A 19,423-nucleotide genomic window follows, 5' to 3' on the forward strand; every position below is an offset into this window, starting at 1 on the left:
TCCATCCATGTAAACATGAAGGAGGTAAAGTCTCCATCTTTCTTTAGGGCTGCATAATATTCCATGGTGTACGTATACCACAACTTATTAATCCATTCATGGGTTGATGGGCACTTGGCTTCTTCCGTGACCTAGCAATTATGAATTGGGCTGCAATAAACATTCTAATACAAATATCTTTATTGTAATGTGATTTTTTGGTCTTCTAGATATATACCTAATAAATGAATTGCAGGATCAAATGGCAGGTCTATTTTTAGATCTCTAAGTGTTCTCCAGATGTCTTTCCAAAAAGAATGATTAATTTGCATTCTCACCAGCAGTGTAGAAGTGTCTCAACTGTACAGAAATACCAGCAATTAAGTTGCTCCACCCCCACAAACAACAATTGGGCAAGGAAAATCAAACCTTCCCTCAACCATACACCCAGGGTGCCACTTTGGATAGTCCTTGGGTGATTTGCCCAGTTCAAGGGGTCCAAATTGGTTATCCCAGTCAGCATCAGTCTCAGGTAGGAGAGTTCAAATGTCTCCAGCACCTAGATAAGAGGGATCTGCTGGCAGCTCAGATATAACTTGCTCCAGTGCTCCATGAGGGCAAAAGGACTCACCTAGAAAATGAATTAGTCTGGGAAGTTGATACCTCCTTCCCCACCTTGCACCCAATCACTGGTAATCCTACAGGGCTGTAACCCAGTTCAGTCCAGTAAGGAACTGCTCCTAGGGTTTATGACTGCCAGAGTCACCAGGGGATCTGAGTCCAGCAGGGGAAGAATTTAGGCTGGGGAAGTTCACTCAATTCCAGCCCCGTGCCTTCTGTCTCAGCTAAATTCCTCTGAAAGCCAGAGGCTGCTGGAGCTGATAAGAAACTCAGCCCTGGGCAGCAAGCAATTATGGTTTACACTCAGGTGTCAATTCCAGCCTTTGCCCACCCACTGCCTTTGTCTCAGCTGTATACCCCTGAGGGGTAGGTGCTAATGGTCTCTTTACTCACAACTTCCCAAGTCTGTTCAGCCAGTGGCTGCTGTCCGGAACCTCTGGTTGCCCAGAGAGACAGGGTGTGCCTATCTGGAATGGCATTAGGGATGTGAGCGTCTCCCGCCACTCAGGACACTGCAGCTCCTGTATGGCTTCCTCTGACCCAAGGTTCTTCTCCTTACTCTCATGGCACAGAGTCAGCACAGAGCTTCACCAGCCCTTTCCCCCTCCACTCCTCTCAAGGAAATGCCCAAGATTCTGGACTCCATCAGTGACAAGCCTCCAGACCTCAGGGTGAGAGTGAGGGGGGAATCCTCAGAGTTCAGAGTTGCAGGTCGGGAATATATACAGTTTTATGCCTGGCAGGAGGGTGCCGTAGCATGCCAGTAGGGGTAGGAGGTCCAGTTTTTAGGGAGTCTCTCCCATGGGATAGAGTGGGAGGATGTTTGAACTCTGCTCACTTGTTTGGATGGAGTAAACTGTGAGCCCTTCTTGTGGGGGAGGGGACTTCCATCTGCTTGTTGGTGGATTTTGTACCTTTTGATTGTATTTTGGGGGTTGCAACTCACCTCAGCAAGATTAAAGTGCATTCTTCAATCTTCTCTCTTGGCTCTGCTCCAAACCATCAGCTCCCTTGCTAAACTTCAGTTCTTTAAGTCTCCTTCTGGATGGAAGCCTCTGTAAAAAGATGGCTGCAGTCCACCATCTTGCCTCTACCCCCCAGGAAGGGATATTAAAAAACCTTAGGTTGAATGACAGAAGAGATAAAGAAGGAAATCATTAAGTTCCTTGATCATAAGAACATGAAGAAAGACACAAGCCACCAAAACCTGAGGGATACTACAAAAGTAGTTGTAAAGGGGGAAATTTATCACATTAGATCCATACATCCCATAAACAGAGGGCACATCAACAAACTAATGAATTATCATTAGGTTGATTGGAGCAGAAGAACAATCCAATCCAATTCTATGGAAATGGAAATGGAAGAACAATCCAATCCTAAACATAGCAGAAGAAAAGAAATAACCAAAATTAATTCAGAAATAAATGAAACTGAAAGAATCATTCAGAAAATTAATGAAACAAAAAGTTGGTTCTTCAAAAAGATAAATAAAATCAATAAACCTTTGGCCAGATTAACTAGAAATAGGAAAATAAAATCTCTAATAACCTCAATAAGACATGAAAAGAGGGAAATAACAACAGATATCACAGAGATACAAGAGATTATCTCTGACCACTACAAGAAACTCTATGCCCAGAAATTTGACAATTTGGAGGAAAAGGACCAATACCTGGAATCACATCCTCTCCCTAGACTTAAGGAGAAAGAAACAGATCTCTTGAACAGACCAATATCAGTCACTGAGATTGAAGAAACAATAAAAAATCTTCTAACACAAGAAAGGCCTGGACCAGATGGCTTCACACCAGAATTCTATCAAATCTTCAAAGAAGAAGTTGTACCTATACTGCAGAAAATATTCTAAAACACTGAGAAAGAAGGAACCTTCCCCAACATATTGTATGAAGCAAACATTACCCTGATATCAAAACAAGGAAAAGACCCAGAAAAAGACCCTTTTTTCTAGCCAGGAAAAGTAGAACTACTGACCAATTTTGCTAATGACTGTTAATGCAAAAATACTCAATAAAATCATAGTTAATAGATTACAGGTACACATTTAAAAAATTATACATCCAAGTCAATTAGACTTCATCCCAGTGATGCAAGATTGGTTTAGCATACCCAAATCTATCATTGTAATTCACCATATCAATAGAAGCAAAAACAAAGACCATATGATGCTCTCAATAGATGCAGAAAAAGTATTTGTTAAAATTTTAAGCATCCTTTTCTAATTAGTACAGTTAAGAATGTAGGCATAGGTGGCACATTTCTTAAACTAATTAAAGCCATCTACAACAAACCCACAGCTAATATCATACTGAATGGAATAAAACTGAAAGCTTTTCCACTAAGAACTGGAACCAGACAAGGATGTCCTCTATTGCCACTACTTTTCAACATAGTGCTGGAAGTTCTAGCCAGTGCAATCAGGCAAGAGAAGGATATAAAGGCATCCAAATGGGTGCAGAGGAGGTCAAACTCTTGCTTTTTGGTGATGATATGATCTTACACTTAGAAAACCCTAGAGATTCAACCACAAAACTCCTGTAAGTGATCAGGAAATACAGTAACATCTCAGAGTATGAAATCAGTGTTCACAAATCAGTAGCCTTTGCTTATGCCAGTAACATCCAAGTTGAGAAGCTAATCAATGACAATTCCCTTCATAGTAGCTTCAAAGAAAATGAAATACCTAGTAATATACCTAACAAAAGAGGTGAAGGATCCCTACAAAAAGAATCATGAAAGTCCAAGAATAGCACAAGACATAAACAAGATGGAAGAACATACCATGCTCCTGGCTGGGAAGAATCAACATTGTTAAAATGTATATTCTGCCCAAAGCAATCTACAGATTCAATGTAATGCCATTAAAATACCAACAGCATACTTTGAAGAAGGATAAAATTAGTACTTCATTTTGTATGGAACCAGAAAAAAAGACACATAGCCAACACAATTCTTACTACTAAAGACAAAACTAGAAGTATAACTCTACTAGACTTCAGGTAATGTTATTACAAGTCCATAGTAATCAAAACAGCATGGTATTGGCACAAAAATAGAGACAAAGACATATGGAACAGAATAGAAAACTAAGGGATGAAACTAGTCTCTTATTACCATCTGATTTACCATTTGATAAACCAAACAAAAGTATACAGTGAGGAAAAGAATTCTTATTCAACAAATAGTACTGGGAGAATTGGACCACCACATGTGAAAACCTGAAACTGGACACACATCTTCGCTACTTGATTGACTCCAGATGAATAAAAGATTTAAGACATGAAATAATAAAAATCTTAGAAGAAAGTGTGGGGAAAACTCTTAAGGATGCAGCCTGGGGAAAGATTTTATGAAGAAGACTTCAGCAGCCATCACAACCATGACAAAAATTAATAACTGAGACTTAATTAAGCTGAAATGCTTCTGCACAGCTAAGAACACAACAATTAAAGCCAATAGACAATTTTCAGAATGGTAAAAGATATTTGCATGGCATGAATCTGACAAAGGCTTGATAATTAGAATACAGAGAACTCAAATCAATCAACAAAGGAAGAGTAAACAATCCCATCTACCTCTGGACAAGAGATGTGAACAAAACCTTCTCTTTGTTAGACAGTGGCTAACAAACATGAAAATATGATTATCTTCCCTAATCATCAGAGAAATGCAAATCAAAACCACCCTGAGACACCTAACCCCAGTGAGGATGGCCCACATCACAAAGTCTCAAAGTTGCAGATGCTAGTGTGGATGTGGAGAGAAGGGAAAACTTTCACACTGTGGGTGGGACTGCAAACTAATACAATGTCTTTGAAAAGAAGTATCAAAGAACTCAAATTAGAATCCTCCCATTTGATCCTGCAATCCCATTACTACACATCTACCCAGAAGAAAAAAGAATCATTTTATCATCAGGGGATTTGCACAATATTGTTTCACAGTCAATTGACAATCACCAAACATGGAAACAAGCTAAATGCCCACCAACCTAGGACTGGATTAACAAGCTGTGGTATATTTACACCGTGGAATACTATTCAGCCATAAAAAAAGATGGAGACTTTACATCTTTTGTATTAACCTGGATGGAAGTGGAACACATTCTTCTTAGTAAACTATCACAAGAATGGAGAAGCAAGAATCCAATATATTCAATACTAATATGAAACCAGTAGACAAAATGATACGTACCTGCGTAAGGAAAACTCAAATCAATTCAAGATAGGGTGAAGGGGAGGAGAGAGAAGGGGACAGAGGAGGAAGAGGGGATGGGTGGCTCCCACTTAATGGGCACAATGTTAGGGTGTATGGCACACCTGTTGGGAGTGGGACACAATTGTAAGAGGGACTCTACCTAACAAATGCAAACATTGTAACCCATTTCTTTGCACCCTCAAATAAACCTGAAATTAAAAAAAAAAAAAGCATGGCCATGCATAAGCAGGAAGATCTTTTATACTTTCCTGCTGTTATCCTTATTTCCATTCTGTCTAATCTGTGCGGTCACCGGAATGATCCTTTAAAAACATATGTAAGAGCATGTCATTTCCCTACTTAAACCTTTCAACAGGGGTTTCTCGTTACATTTAAAATCAGGTCTTGTGTCCTGCCGAGTCCTGTCGAGGTAGTGTCAGGCCATCTCCCAGCCTCTGTCCTGCTCATTCCTCCTCCGTCACGACTGGCCCTTTGCTGCTCTCTCCAGCCTTCATTCCTTTGCAGCTGCTCTCCCCTCTTCCTCAGTAATTCTTTTCAGAGGTTCACTGTTCACCATGATTTGCTCCCTGACTTCATTCTGGTGCCTACTCAAATATCACCCTTTCAGAGAGACTTTCCCTGAACATATTTAAAATAAAAATCTGTCCCCGCGTTACCAGCTCTCCCTCATCCATGACTTGGTTTTTATCCACAGTATTTACCACTTGTCTCACGTTCTGTATTCCTCTATTATTAATTATCTGTGCTCCCCTCAGGAATTTAAGCTCCCAGAAAGTCAAAATTGTGAGCTGCCCCACAGTTTTCCTGACGTCTTTCTTTAAGGATTTTGTTTCTTTCACCATGCAGCATGCTGCAGAATAACCGGCTGAGACAGGTGCCCACGGAAGCGCTGCAGAGTCTGCGAGGCCTTCAGTCCCTGTGAGTACACAAGAAATCGCAAATGTGCTCAAGAGCAACTGGGGGAGGAGCATTGAAATATCTGGTGACCATTTTGTGTGCCTTCCTCGCCTTAGGGTCATTCCTAAGTGAACCGAGTGAGAGTCTATTAGACCAAAAATTCCCCCCATCCTCATTAAGCAAATATGGATGAAAGAGACCAGTGCTGGAGTTTGGGGTTTCAGGGCAGAGACTTAATACACCTGCAGTCAAACCTCCACTTCCAGGATCTTGTCCTAGGTTTATTTCTCTATTCGATTCTTGTTCCTGAATTTAAATCAGAAATAATGCTTTCCTCTTACCTAGAAAAATGGATGCCATAATCTAGAATTCTTGGCATCTTCATACTTATTCTGTTTTTAGATTGTCTGAGCTGCCTTGTGACCAAGTGTTTCAGAATTAAATAAAGACTTGATTGTTAAGTCCTGTATATGCATTAGGGGTGATCAAGTCAGAAGACGGAGCTGTGCTGATACAGCCTGAAGCACTGGCCGTGCTGCCGCACCCATCGACAATCCAGGAGCTCCCCCCTCACTGCACACAGATGGACAAACACCATCATAACAAGCTCCCAGGTTCACACATATGGGAGATTCACAAGCCACACACACACATACCTGTGCAAACACACCAGTGTTGGTGCTGGTGTCCCATCAGGAGTCCCCCAGCACCACCCCCCCACATACGCACTGGTTTAAAACCTCTGACTAAATGAAAATTAACAGTTCCTCACAGAAAGAACATTCTCACTGATGAGATGTTTTGGAACTTGGATTATAAGCATTTGGTTGCAATGATTACTTGACAAGTCAATGCTGCTATTTTTTTCCAGTAAATATTCCTCTCATCAGAATGTGTGTGTTTACGATACATTGCATAATTTCCAGTATATATGTGTGTGATATATGCTTTAATTTTACTTACACCAGAGGTCCTCATCTGTCAAACAAAATGCTGGTTTCTGGCCTTGCATGATGAGAGAGAGAAATTCATAAAAAAGGCAAATAAATATCACAGACACTAGTTGAAAATTGCTGTGACGAATCCCTGGGTTAGTAATTACATACAGTTTGCCAAGTGCCTTTTACTGAGACGACACAAGAGAAGGACGACCATGAGATTTGAAGATGATACTTTCCATCCTTTGATCTTTTTTTAATGAAAGAAAATCTGTGCTTGAGATCGTTTTAAGCCTTTTACTGCAGTCAAACAAAGTGACTTCCTAGGTTTTCACCAGCCTGTAGATAAACAAACCCACAAGGGCCCCTTTGTGGCCGGGGTAGGTCTGTTGCATTTCCAGGGGCTCCCTAATGACATGACGGTGTCGCTCCTCCTGGGTTGCACAAGCCTTTACCTCAAGGGAGGAGCGGCAGCCGGGGGAGCGAAACAGCCTCTACTGTCTCTCTGTAAGGGCTCGGGGTCTGGGGGCTAAACTGAAATCAAGATAATGGCCATGGCCAGTAGGAACTTTAGAACAGCTGCGAGGCAGGCAGTAGATAGAAGGATAAGAGTTTGTAACCAAAAGCCACTATCAGCTGAAAGGAGAACACAAACAGCACGGACTCTTTGAGGAAGAGAAAAACCATGACGCTTTTGTTCACTCCGAGTGGGTGTTGCCTCTCTGATAAAGGTGTTCAGATTTAGTTTCTCACAGTCGACATTGACTGCTCACCAGGTGTCTCTTGCATTTGGTTTTTAGTTCACAGAAAGAATTACATTTGGAAACATCATAAATATGTGTTCCCTGTGAAAAGGTCAAGGGCTAACTTTCCAGTTTGACACTTGGTACATCCAGACCGGAGCACCTGAGATAGGTCGTCCGCCCCCAGTTCACACGCTGCTATCAGCCGGCTGTGCAGTCGCCACCGTTTCTCTGCCCAGAGGACAGACAGACCCGTGGGGGGCTGAGTGCTGGCAGCGTGTGCCAGCATGCCACTTTTCTCGCTGATATTTTCTGTGCTGCTTTGATACAAGAATTAAGAGTTGTCCAAAAGCTTAATAAACACAGGCTTCCCCACCAACACTGGCACACTACGGGACCAGCTGAAGGAGAGTCTCACTTTGGGTGCAGGCTGGGCTGGACTGGAGACTGAGGGCACAGTGAGCCCGCTGACGTCTTAATAAAATATTTAAAGTATTTCGTTGTATTTCTCCCACTTCCATTAAACAGTTCAAAAAATAAGAACATTAGTTTCGAGTTTAATGGTCATTACAAACATGCGTTCCTAACACATGTTCTCCTCATTTCCCAGGCGTGTGTGTATCTGTTAGGGAGGAGAGTGACGCTGCGTGGGACTCTGCCTCATGTGTGTCCCACACCCAGGACAGCCTCTCTGTTCAGTGTCTGTCTCTTCTTGGACCAGACTCAGCCCCGACTCTGCACTTAGCATCCTTTTCTGCATGGCTTCTCTTTTTTATTTTCTCCCTCTTGAATTCATTCTATTTTTCTCTACTTTATTACTTTTTTTGCATTATACATTCACTCTCTAAGAAGCACTCTGTATTCCACAAGATTTGTGTGCTCCTTGCCCCTAAGGATGCCTGGCCTGGCAACTTCTACAGTGGGGCTTCTCAGTGTCGGCCACAAGTAAGCGTCATCTGGAGAGTCCCAAAGTCTAGGCTGCAGCCCAGAACAGTTAGAATCAGACTCTCTGAAGATAGGACCCAAGCACCAGTGTTTTCTGGCTGGCCTTATTGTAGTCAAGCCTTTCCCAAAGTGAAAATTAGGAAAACTGGCGTCCCACAGCAGTCCTTCTGCTGATCTACCAACTATTCTCCCAAACTTGAAATATAATGAAGCCCATATTTTGCATTCTAATATAAGCAAATTATGTACTTAGAGTATAGAAGTCAGGTACTGCCCTATGTTTAATTGAATACAGCTCACATCTGCCCATTAATTCTACTGATCACCTAGAGCAGATCACATTAAGAGTTTGCTGCTCTGTCACCTCTGTTTGGATGTGGCCCTTGGACCAGCATCTCCTGACACATGCAGAACCTCGGGCCTCAGCTCAGTCTTATAAGAATCTCCATCTGAACAACATCCTATGTGATGTGTGTACAAAGTGCACTTAAGAAGTTAACATTTATAGTGTTCTATTACACCCACAAAGTGGTCTACAAACCAAAAAATAAATCATTTGTATTCTTTGCTCCACCCATATAGACTTGACTTCATTGAATAAAATTTAAGAAACTTGATATATTGAAAATTGGTAACATTCCTATGAGGAAGAAACAAAAGTGTGCTCATGTTTCCAGGGATGTAATTTTCCATTTATTCCACATATACAAAAGACATTGTGCTTTGTTCGTAAAGAAAACACCTAGGTGCATTTGTGCACTTTTAACCCTCTCGATGCTAATGAACCACTCAGCTAAAGAACCACAGCTCAGGCCGACTGGCCAGCACCCCGCAGCCCAGAACGCGCTGCTGTGCTGTGCACACATTCAGCTTCTGACGTGGCAGTGGCTGCCCAGACACCCATTGGATTGTTGGTAATGTAATCAAATATAACATAATTTCCTTTCTGCTTTTTGGAAAGGAATAGGAAATGTAATCAGAATTCACAGTGACTTATATTTCACCAAGAAACTTTTGCTATTAGGAACATTTTAGGTCTAGGGTTAGATTACAGTGATTTGATGGAAACTTGAAACTTACGCCTTCACACCTCTGTATCAACAATAAAGAAATCAATCTAGGCTCGGTGCCCTTAGCTTAGTGGTTAGAGCGTCAGCCACATGCACCAGGGCTGGTGGGTTCGAACCCCGCCTGGACCTGCCAAACGACAATGACAACTACAACCAAAAATCAGCCGGGCATTGTGGTGGGCGCCTGTAGTCCCAGCTACTGGGGAGGTGAGGCAAGAGAATCATGTAAGCCCAAGAATTTGAGGTTGCTGTGAGCTATGTGACACCACAGCACTCTACCAAAGACGACATAGTAAGACTCTGTCTCAAAAAAAATAAACAAATTTATTAAAAAATCAATGTTAAAAAAAAGAAAAAATCATTGCTTCATTTGTGATAGTTGTTGATGAATTTCAAGCAATTCACTGTCATTGTGAAGTTCAGATGACCAAAGACCTATCACGGTTGTCCAGGTAACCAGAGTATTTTTTTAATGCGTGTTCATTCCAAGTCTGCCCCAGTGAAGCTGACTGTGGAATGTGTACGGTCGCAAAGATAACAGGTGGGGGAATAGATAATGAAAGGAGAAATTAAACATATGTTTATTATTATCTAGTCTCCAATTAGTTAATATCCATCTTCAGAGTATAAGACTATATTTTACAACCCCAAAATAATGGATAATTCTTACCTGGCACCTGATATTTTTTTTTAATTTTTTTTAATTGTAAGGGATTCACTGAGGGTACAAAGAGTTAGGTTACACTGATTGCATTTGTCAGATACAGTTCCTCTTATAATTGTGTCCGGCCCCCAGTTGGCAGCTGATCTTACCATGATACCATCTTCAGGGCTGTAAGACCCACCACTGTGCCTGTGACATGTCAGTAACTTCACATGGACTATTCAACGTTTTCGGCTAATTGTAGTCAAAAAAGAGAAGAGAAAAGAAATACAGTTTTTTTTAAAAAAGAAAAGGAAGAAAGAAGAGGAGAAAGAAGAAAGCAGAGCAGACAGCGCCTAGAACCAGGAGCAGTTTTCTTCTATCCAGGAGCCTATTGCGTTGCAGACCAGGATCCAGACAGGGAAGGAAGCAACTGAAGACAAGGAAGTGTAAGCAGATGAATGAAGGGAAGGTGACTGGTGAGAGTAAAGGATCAAAGAGGTTAAAAAAACAGTGGTTTCAGATTTGGTAACATTATTCCCTCCGCTAAATAGTCTCCAGAAAGAGAAGTTACAATAAAGAACCGCTGTACTCTGTGTTTGTTTTATTTTTCACAAAGTGCCCACATATTCAGTAGATAGTTGGATGGAGGTGGATTTAGAAGTTCTAGAGACCAAAGAGTTTGTCTCCTGCACAGGGAGGAGTCCGTGTCATGGCCCCATATGGAAGTCTGCAGCCAGGGAATCCTTGTGGAGAGAAGCTTTTCCCTCCCCCTCCCCCAATTTAAGCATTAGAGGGAAATTATTTTCAGAGGCAAAGCCTTTGCTACACAGCAAGAAGAGAGTTACAATCGGAGTGTGGTCCTCAGAGTCACGTATGTGTTCGCCCCCTTTTCAAGATAGATGAGTCTGTGATGATAGTGGAAAGACACACTAAGGAAGCCGTAGAGAATGAGAACATTGCAAGACAAAATCGGAATGCGAAATTGGTGGAAAGATAGGAGTATAAGAGAGGCAGTTGCAAATATTTATTTACTAAACATTTTACCTGCATCACCCTTGCAGCAGCCTCAGGGGTGGGTGCTGGGATTATCCCCTCCCTAATGAGAAGGAATCGAAAAACTCAGAGAGGTCAGCTGACCTTCCCAGCATCAGATGACTTGCAACAGAGTCAGGCTAGAGGTGACTCTGAGATGAGAACTCTAGTCTGTCAGATTCTAGAACCTTCCCCTTTACCACCACATCATCTCGCCTGCCTGGGAGAATCTCCGGCAGAGAGATGAGAGAAGGGGAAGGCCTGACAGAAACCCGCACTGCCTGCCAGCCTTCCTGGAGTATTTCTCTATGCATTTGGTTGTCTGATCCTTCATTACCAGGAGGCAGAAATTGTCTCCACTTTCCTGAGGAGGAGTTTATAGGTGATAACTGGAAGACCTCACCCCTATTGCAAAGGTAAGAGCTGACTAAACAAAGACGATGGAGAACATCCCAAGCAGAGGGAACCACGTGGACAGCACCTGGTCGTGTGGTGCATCGAGGGACAAAGACAAGGTCAGTGCAGCTGGATTAGGAGGAGCCGAGTACAGCGGTAGGACCAGGCCACCTGGAAGCCATTTGGAGGATTTCAGTCCTTATGGTAGAAGCAATGGGAATCCACTGGACTCCGTTTTTAGCAGGAGGGAGTGGTGACCAGATCTGTGTCATTGAAATAGTCTAGGAGAGGAAGAGGAACTTTGCCAGGATAGGGGCAATGGGTAGTGAATATAGGGAGATGGATTTGAGAAATATTAAAACATGAAATGACTGGTGTTTGGTAATGAAAGAGAAGGAAATGCCAAGAATGGTTTCTAAGGCTGGGTGCAGTGGGTCACGCCTGCATTCTAGGAGACCAAGGCAAGTGAGTAGCCTAAGCCAAAGCAAGACCCCATCTCTAAAAATAACCAGGTATTGTGGAGGGTACCTGCAGTCCCAGCTACTAGGGAAGCTGAGGCCAAAGGATCACTTGAGCCCAAGAGAGTTTGAGGTTGGGCTATGATACCACAGTGGTCTACTGAGGGTGACGAAGTGATACAACCTTCTGTTTAGTAAAGCCCATCACTGAGTCCGGAGACACTGGTTGGAGACTCCATGTGTTCTGAGTGTGGGGGACAGTGGATTTGGTCTTGGGCACTTGTGTTTGAGGAGGAACAACTAAGTAGAGATGTCACTTAGTTTGAAATCCAGATCTGAACCAGGAAAAGTAAAATCTAGGTTAGTCCCCCTACCACACCTTTCTCTTCACCCAGAACTTCATTGTAATGATTTATTTGTTTGGCCACCCTTTGGAAAGCGTAGTCCATAAGAGTTGGGACCAAGTCCACTTGGCTCACTCCAGCTCTGCAGTGTCTAAGACAAAGAAAGCACTCAGAAAATACTTGTTAAACTGAACTGGTGCCTCAAACTCTCCATGTGGCTCTAGACAGCTGCTCAGCTGTCCCTCCCCTAGAGTGACTGTGCCTGCAATTCATTCGTCTCCCAGGCTCCAAATTCTCTGTATCCTGACTTTCCCACATGCCTTTCCAGGGCTGAGAGTAGGACCCAGTGGTTCCTTCATGGACCTGGGAGTCAATACATCTTCCAGAATTCGTTTTCCCATTGCCCCAGAGTAGGGTTCAGGAAGAACTATGCTATTAAGTCTTAGAAGGCTGAGGAGATTTGGATGGGCAGACGGGAGGAAATACTCATGAACACAGATCCAGAATTACTGTGGGCAAGACCCAGAAAACAGACTTGACTGGGACAGAGAAAGAAATGCGTAAAGTTTGGCCAGATAAGATGGATGGAGAGCCTTGACTCAGAATGGGAAGTTTGGGTTTGAAAGGAACAGTAACAGGGAAGGACTGCAGCATCCTGCAAGGAGAGTGACATAGAGGCTATTTTAAGAAGATTTATGGAGCAGCAGTCTACGGTATTAACTGAAGAGATAAGAGATCAAAGGCGAAAGGACCAGCTCAGAGGCTGTTGCAGAAATGCAGGTGCGAAGAGATAATTACGAGAATTAACCAGACAGTGGAAATGGAGTCTCAGAGGTGAAGACAAAATGGAGAGACCTGGGTGAATGATGGGCTAGGAGGCAATGGAAGACTGGAAATGACCCACAGGTTTCAAACCCTGAAAGACTACTGGTGTCCCCGACAAAAAGAGCTTCTTTATTTTCTATGCTCAAAATTATCTCACAAAATGTACAAGTGTATGTGCTGTATCACTTCTTTAAAACTTAAGGGGAAAGGCCACCCACACATAATACAGCAATGTCGGTGGAGGAAACGTGTGGCTGTGTGGTTCTGTGTATTGTAACAGTCCCCACAACCGCACTATGCAGCTGCAACCTTCTCCTCACTTTTAGCTTTCTTTTTTCACATTATCCATGTTAATAATTGACATTGTTACAGTCATCTCAGATGTGGAATTATCCGAGATCAATGGCTTATCTTTTGCCCAACGCTTTCTTCCTTGTGTTAATGGCTCATCAAAGACATTCTCAAACAAAGGTACAAGTTTGTGTGATACATTGACAAACTATTATAGACAAGATGCATATAAAGGGCCACTTTCTGGAACAGCAGCAGAAGTGACCTCATAAATGCCCTAATCCCTACAATAATGTCATTTATAAATTGAAAATTCCTTTGGGGAGTATAGAGGAGATTGGTAAAATGTCTCTTTTAAAGGGAAATTTACATATTTAACCCTTTATGCATAAAGATATTAGAAAGAAACCCTTTTTTAATTTTTAAAAACTTTTTTAGAGATAGCATCAGTCGGTCACCCACACTGGAGTGCAGTGACACTTTAACCCCAAAATCATAGGTTTAAGTAATCCTCCCACCTCAGCCTCTCAAGTAGCTGGAACTATAGATGCACACCACTATGCCTGGCTAATCTTTTTTATCAAAAAATATTTGCTGAATTCCTACTATGCATGAACAGAAGACAGACGTGTTATATGGTATGAATGAGTTTAGACTTTGACCAAGAAGTATGTTAATAAACCTGAGACGAGCTACTGAAGATGTATGTGTGTATGCGTTTGTGTGTGCATGTGTATGAATATGTGTGTGCATGTATGTGTGTGTGTGTGCCTGTGTATGCATGTGTATGCATGTGTGTGCATGTGTGTGTGTGTCTGTGTGGTGCCATTGGACTCTCAGGAGGAAGACTAAATTGTGTTGCAAAAGGCAATGAAAGCTTTCTGGAACAAAATGTCATTTAAGCCATGAATAGAAACTAACCAGGCAAAGAGAATGGGAAAGTTTTGAAGCAGAGGAAAGAATATATTAAAAGATCCTAGGAAAAAATAAGAGTTCAATATTTATGGAGTATAGAGAACTCCAAATGTAGTTGAAGAGATAGAGTTGGGATAGGTTTTGGAGGACCTAGAATAGCGTATGAATTTCAGATTATATCTAAGAACATTCATTGGGAAGCCATTGAGACATTACGAAAAAACGCAAAAGTCAGTTTTTCAGTTTAGAAACATCACAATGGTAACAACTGAAGAGGAGCAAGAATGAATGAATGAAAGAGGAGTGAGGCTGGGTGTCAGGAAGACTGGACAGCAGTGTCTGTCAGAGTTAATGCACGGCAGGGTTAGCAGAGGCTGTGGTAGGGTAATGTAGTGGGAAGGGAGAGACATGAGCTAATTCAGTAGACAAAAAATAGATTCTTAGAGATAAAATGAGTTTCATTTTGTACTTAGTTTTCTAATGGTTTTATATATCAATCATGTAACATCAGTGATAAAATCAGAAGCCTGAGAAATATCTCTGAGATTCATAAACATATGCATGGTGATTGAAGGCATGAGTTTATAGGAAATCTCTTAAGGAGAGAGTTTACAGAACAGGAATAGAAGAGGACCAAATATAGCCATTCGGGGCATGGATAGAGCCAGCAAAGGGAAGGGAGAAGACTCAGTCAGCCTGGTAAAAGTCAAAACTGGGAGAATCTGAGGCACAGGAAAATAACACTGAGAGAAGAAATAGCTCTGAAGATGTCAAATGCAGCTGAACATTCAAGCAAATAAAGACTGAGAGAAGTATGCACTAGCTTCATCAATAGCAGTGTCTGTAATGATGATGGTGCAATCATTTCTGGGAAAGTGATGGAGGTGATGAGCTGACAATACGATATGTACAGAGGAGGGGGAGAATGGAGAGAGCAACTCTGGAAGAGTTAACCCCAAAGGAATACTGCTAGACAAAGGGCGATGACACTCAACACAGGTGTAAGGGAGGGTATTGTTGGTTCTGTTTTGCTTCTTTAGAGTCAGAGAATCTTGAGCATATTTAAAGTCCCAAGGAAGAGAGCTGGGAGAAAGAGCAGAGAGCATACAGGAACAGTGATCCTCTGTACATTCACTGCCTTGAAAAGAACATGGAGAAGTCCAGGAAATGTGGGGAAGGGAGTTCATTCTTGTGCGGAAGACACACTAAAAATTAGAACTGGCGATGACAATTGGAGGGATTCCCATTTGATGATTTCTGTTTACTTTTTTTTTAAGTAAATTTATTTCAGGTAGATGTGAGGGTACAATCAACCAGGTCAAAATATTTGATTTTGTTAGGTAGAGTCCCCCTTGTGGTTATGTCCCACACACAAAAGGTGTGCCAACCCCCCCGACCCCTCACCTATTCAGTGAGAGTACCCCAACCTCCCCCCAACTGGAAATGAAATGGGTTTTTCACCTATGTGGGCATGCATGAGACCACCTACTGGCTTCGTGTTAGTATCCATTCTTGTGATACTTTACTAAGAAGAATATGTTTCTTTTTTTTTATTTTAATGTTTTTTATTAAATGATAGCTGTATACATTACAGTGTAGTATTTTCATATACAATTTGAAATACTTTCATCAAGCTGGGTAACATAGACTTCATGTCATTTGCTTAGTCATTGAAAAAGAATATGTTTCAACTCCATCCAGGATGGGTGTCATGCTGGTCTGAAACTCCTGGCTTCAAACAATCCTCCTACCTCAGCCCCCCAAAGCACTGGGAGTACAGGCATGACCCACTGTGCCCAACAGGAAGAAAATTTTAACACACACCAAAAAATAAGTTTATTTGGAGAGGAGGAGGCATTGTCTGAAAATAGATTAATTTTTTGCCTGTTATTTCTACCTCTTTGCCACATTGAATACGTTGGCATTACAGAACTGCATTCACGGGGAGCATGCACTTCTGCTTTAGAATATTTTGCATGATACTGGGTAACATTCACCCCTGCTTTTGGTCTCCACCTACCCAGTTTGCCAGGCCAGAAAGCGAAATTGCCACAGCTTCTATGCTGTGCTCTCTGGCCACATCTGGGGAGTCGCTAATACTGTCAGGCCCACTTACTTACTGCCCCTCACACTGGCCCTTCCTCTCCATCCCTGCCCTTCCTTCAGGCTCTCATCTTTCTCTCCCTGATGATGGCTTCGGTCATTTGCTGCCTCTCTAGTCCCTGTTTCAGATGCTACTACAGTGATACTTGTATAGCACTTCTATCCTTAGGGCTTCTGGTCATAAGGCAGAATGGCACCCCCACTCCAGAGAAATGTCTCTGTGCAAACCTTGAAGATTGCATGGAGAGGGTGAGACATTTCTTCTAGGTGGATCGCCCAAAAGCTTGTGGGAGTGAAGTTCTCTGCACTACAAACACTTACCTTGGATACTCAGTTATTCAAGCCTGTTAGGGTGAAGTGTATGGTCTTGACATGGTCCCAAGTGGTGAGGTCCCAGTGGTGACCTGGTCCCAGAGGCGAGGCAACCCTGAGAGATAGTCCCCTTGGCCAAGCCGCTTGAGCAGAAGAATGAATATCTTCAGCAATTGTAGAGTCTTCCAACCTCAAGTTCTCCCTTCAGAAAAGAAGATACTTCACCATAATCCTGAAAGTCAGTAATACTGTACTTGCACCAGATGTTGTATTTTTCCTCAGCTACTTTTTGTTGTTATTTATTTTTTCATGTTGAAACGAGTCAACACCTCAGCTGTTTCAGGCTTTGGGGCCTCAGCTGTCCTTTGCTGACCTGTCACAGAAGATGTCCATCTTCTTTTCTCTGTGACGGGAATCTTGCTATAGTGCTAATCAAACACTGCAGCAGAGGACGCCCCGTACCAATAAAGAGCTGCGGTGAGCAGAGGAGCGGCGGTTCTCCCAGTTTATATGACAAAAAAATGGCAATCTCTTAGATGAAATTACAAAGGCATAAGAAACTTCAGAAAGAATAAAAGAGACTTTCAGATGGGAAAAAAATGATACCACTCCCTAAATGTGGCAGTTTTCCTCAAATAGTAAAGTCAATCATTTGTAAATTGCTTGACTGGTTCACATCCATTTTCTCTTTAAATCCCCACAGCCATTTTGTGACATGTTGTGATTCTGCAGTTGACCCACAGAGAGATAAAACATATGCCCCCAAATCTTAGAATTAATAAGTGATGAGTCTTGACTTGAATTTGCATCCTAATTCTCCCAGATGAGTATGCGTCCCAGTTTACCAGGCACACATTATGTAGATGGCTGCAGATAACAGAGGAAGTATGGTAATGTTTGCTTTATGTATGATTTTACTACAGATTATAACTAATGGACCCCGCCAAAAGGAGCACAATGTGGGGCACTCTCTCTCAATAAGAGAGTTTGTTTATCTGAACGAAGGCAAGGCCACTCTTATTGTTAAAGTGTTTTCTCTGCTGTGCGTAACTGTCTATAGGTGATGGGCCACCTCTGTCATGATTTTGATAGATGCTTAAGTGCCAACATCATTGCTGGAAATGTTCTCTGAGAATGTATCGTCTATCCATCATTGCTTCTTCTTTGCCTTCAGAATGAAGATATATTCAGTAATATATCAGGAACAAAGCTGTTTGCCCTGTTAATTTTGTGTATGTGTGTGTACATACGTACACCTGTACACATAGCAATAACACTAATGGCTGAAAATAAGGGTCCCTTCTCATAAGTCTAATCGCAGATACCTTTTAATTATTGCTATTATGAGAGTTAAAAGAAATAGCCTACATTTCTCAGAATTGAAATTCACTCTCATTTTAGCAAACTTTTGCTTAAGCAAAATATGAGTTTGCTTCTTTTTTTATGAATGGTTTTAATGGCCAAAAGACAAAAAAAAATTGTTAACCAGCTTCAGATAATAATGTTTAAAACCTTAAAGGCAGTCTTTATATTCAGAAAGCATAAAGCAGCCCGATGAGAGAGAGGAGTTCTGAGGTCTGTGGACTTGGCCATGGCCACACAGCTTCTGGAGTCGGCTTCAACCTGCTACTTCCCATCCCACATCTCTGCATTCAGTCCCAGATACCAAGGGGCACACGTGCACACACACACACACACACATACACACACACACACTTGCCCAAAACAGAAATAGCAAAGAAACATGGAGCTCTAAAATGTGGTATGTTTTTATTTTGCTTCTGACAATCTCTATTATTGAACCGTATTTCATATGTGTGTGTTTTCTTGTACTGCATAATGATGTTTATTTTATACCCCACTGCTTAAATATTGCATTTCCCAAGCATGTGAGTAGACTATGTTCAGCTGCCTGAAAAGACCAGACTGGCAGAACATGAACTCTTTGTTTACTCACAGAACAGGCACAATTTGTGCCCTGTCAGCTTCTTTGTCCACAGTATTAACCTTGTTCTGTAAGACCCACCTGTGAGTGACTGGATAATTAATTCCATCCCCAGGTTTGGCCTTGGTTGGGATCTTCCGTTAAGATTGAATCAGATAGGGGAGCAGAGGGTAGAATGGCGGCTCCCAGGGGGTGAGGGTGGGGCTGGGTGTTGGGTGAGGAGATGTTGGTTAAAGGATATAAAGTTCCAGTTAGAATGAGTAAATTCTGAAGATCTATTGTACAGCATGGTGACTCCAGTTAATAATAATGTATTGTATACTTGAAAATTGCTCAGAGATTAGATCTTAACTGGTTTCATTACAAAAAAATGTTAAGTATATGAAGTGATGGATATGTCAATTAGCTTGATTTAATCATTTTGCAAAGGATACATATATCAAAATATCACATTGTATGCCATAAGTACATGTGATTTTTATTTGGCAGCTATACCTTTATGAAGCTGGAGGAGGAAATTAAATTAGCTAACGCCTTCAAGTGTAAATAACATGTCACTCTCAGTTTGGGCCCCTGAACCCAGGCAAACACGGACTCTAAAACACAGCATTTAGTTACAGCGGTTCTCAACCTGTGTGTTGCGACTCACAGGAACTATATTAAAGGGTTGCGGCATTAGGAAGGTTGAAAACCACTGATTTAGAAGGATATCTTTTTTTTTTTT

At 41.9% G+C, this 19,423-nt stretch overlaps 1 protein-coding gene across 2 annotated transcripts in view; it reads left to right on the forward strand.

The window, feature by feature from the left end:
- LGR5 (leucine rich repeat containing G protein-coupled receptor 5) overlaps positions 1–19,423 on the forward strand; it is a 152,421-nt gene that overhangs the window by 100,865 nt on the left and 32,133 nt on the right. For both annotated transcript variants that reach the window (XM_003798939.3, XM_023518638.1), the window contains exon 4: positions 5,686–5,757. In XM_003798939.3, the coding sequence (XP_003798987.1) occupies positions 5,686–5,757 (72 nt within the window). The remainder of the gene's footprint in view (positions 1–5,685; positions 5,758–19,423) is intronic.

The sequence above is a fragment of the Otolemur garnettii genome, unplaced genomic scaffold (genome assembly GCF_000181295.1).
Source record: "Otolemur garnettii isolate 467f Iridium unplaced genomic scaffold, OtoGar3 scaffold00143, whole genome shotgun sequence".
Lineage (NCBI taxonomy): Eukaryota > Metazoa > Chordata > Mammalia > Primates > Galagidae > Otolemur > Otolemur garnettii.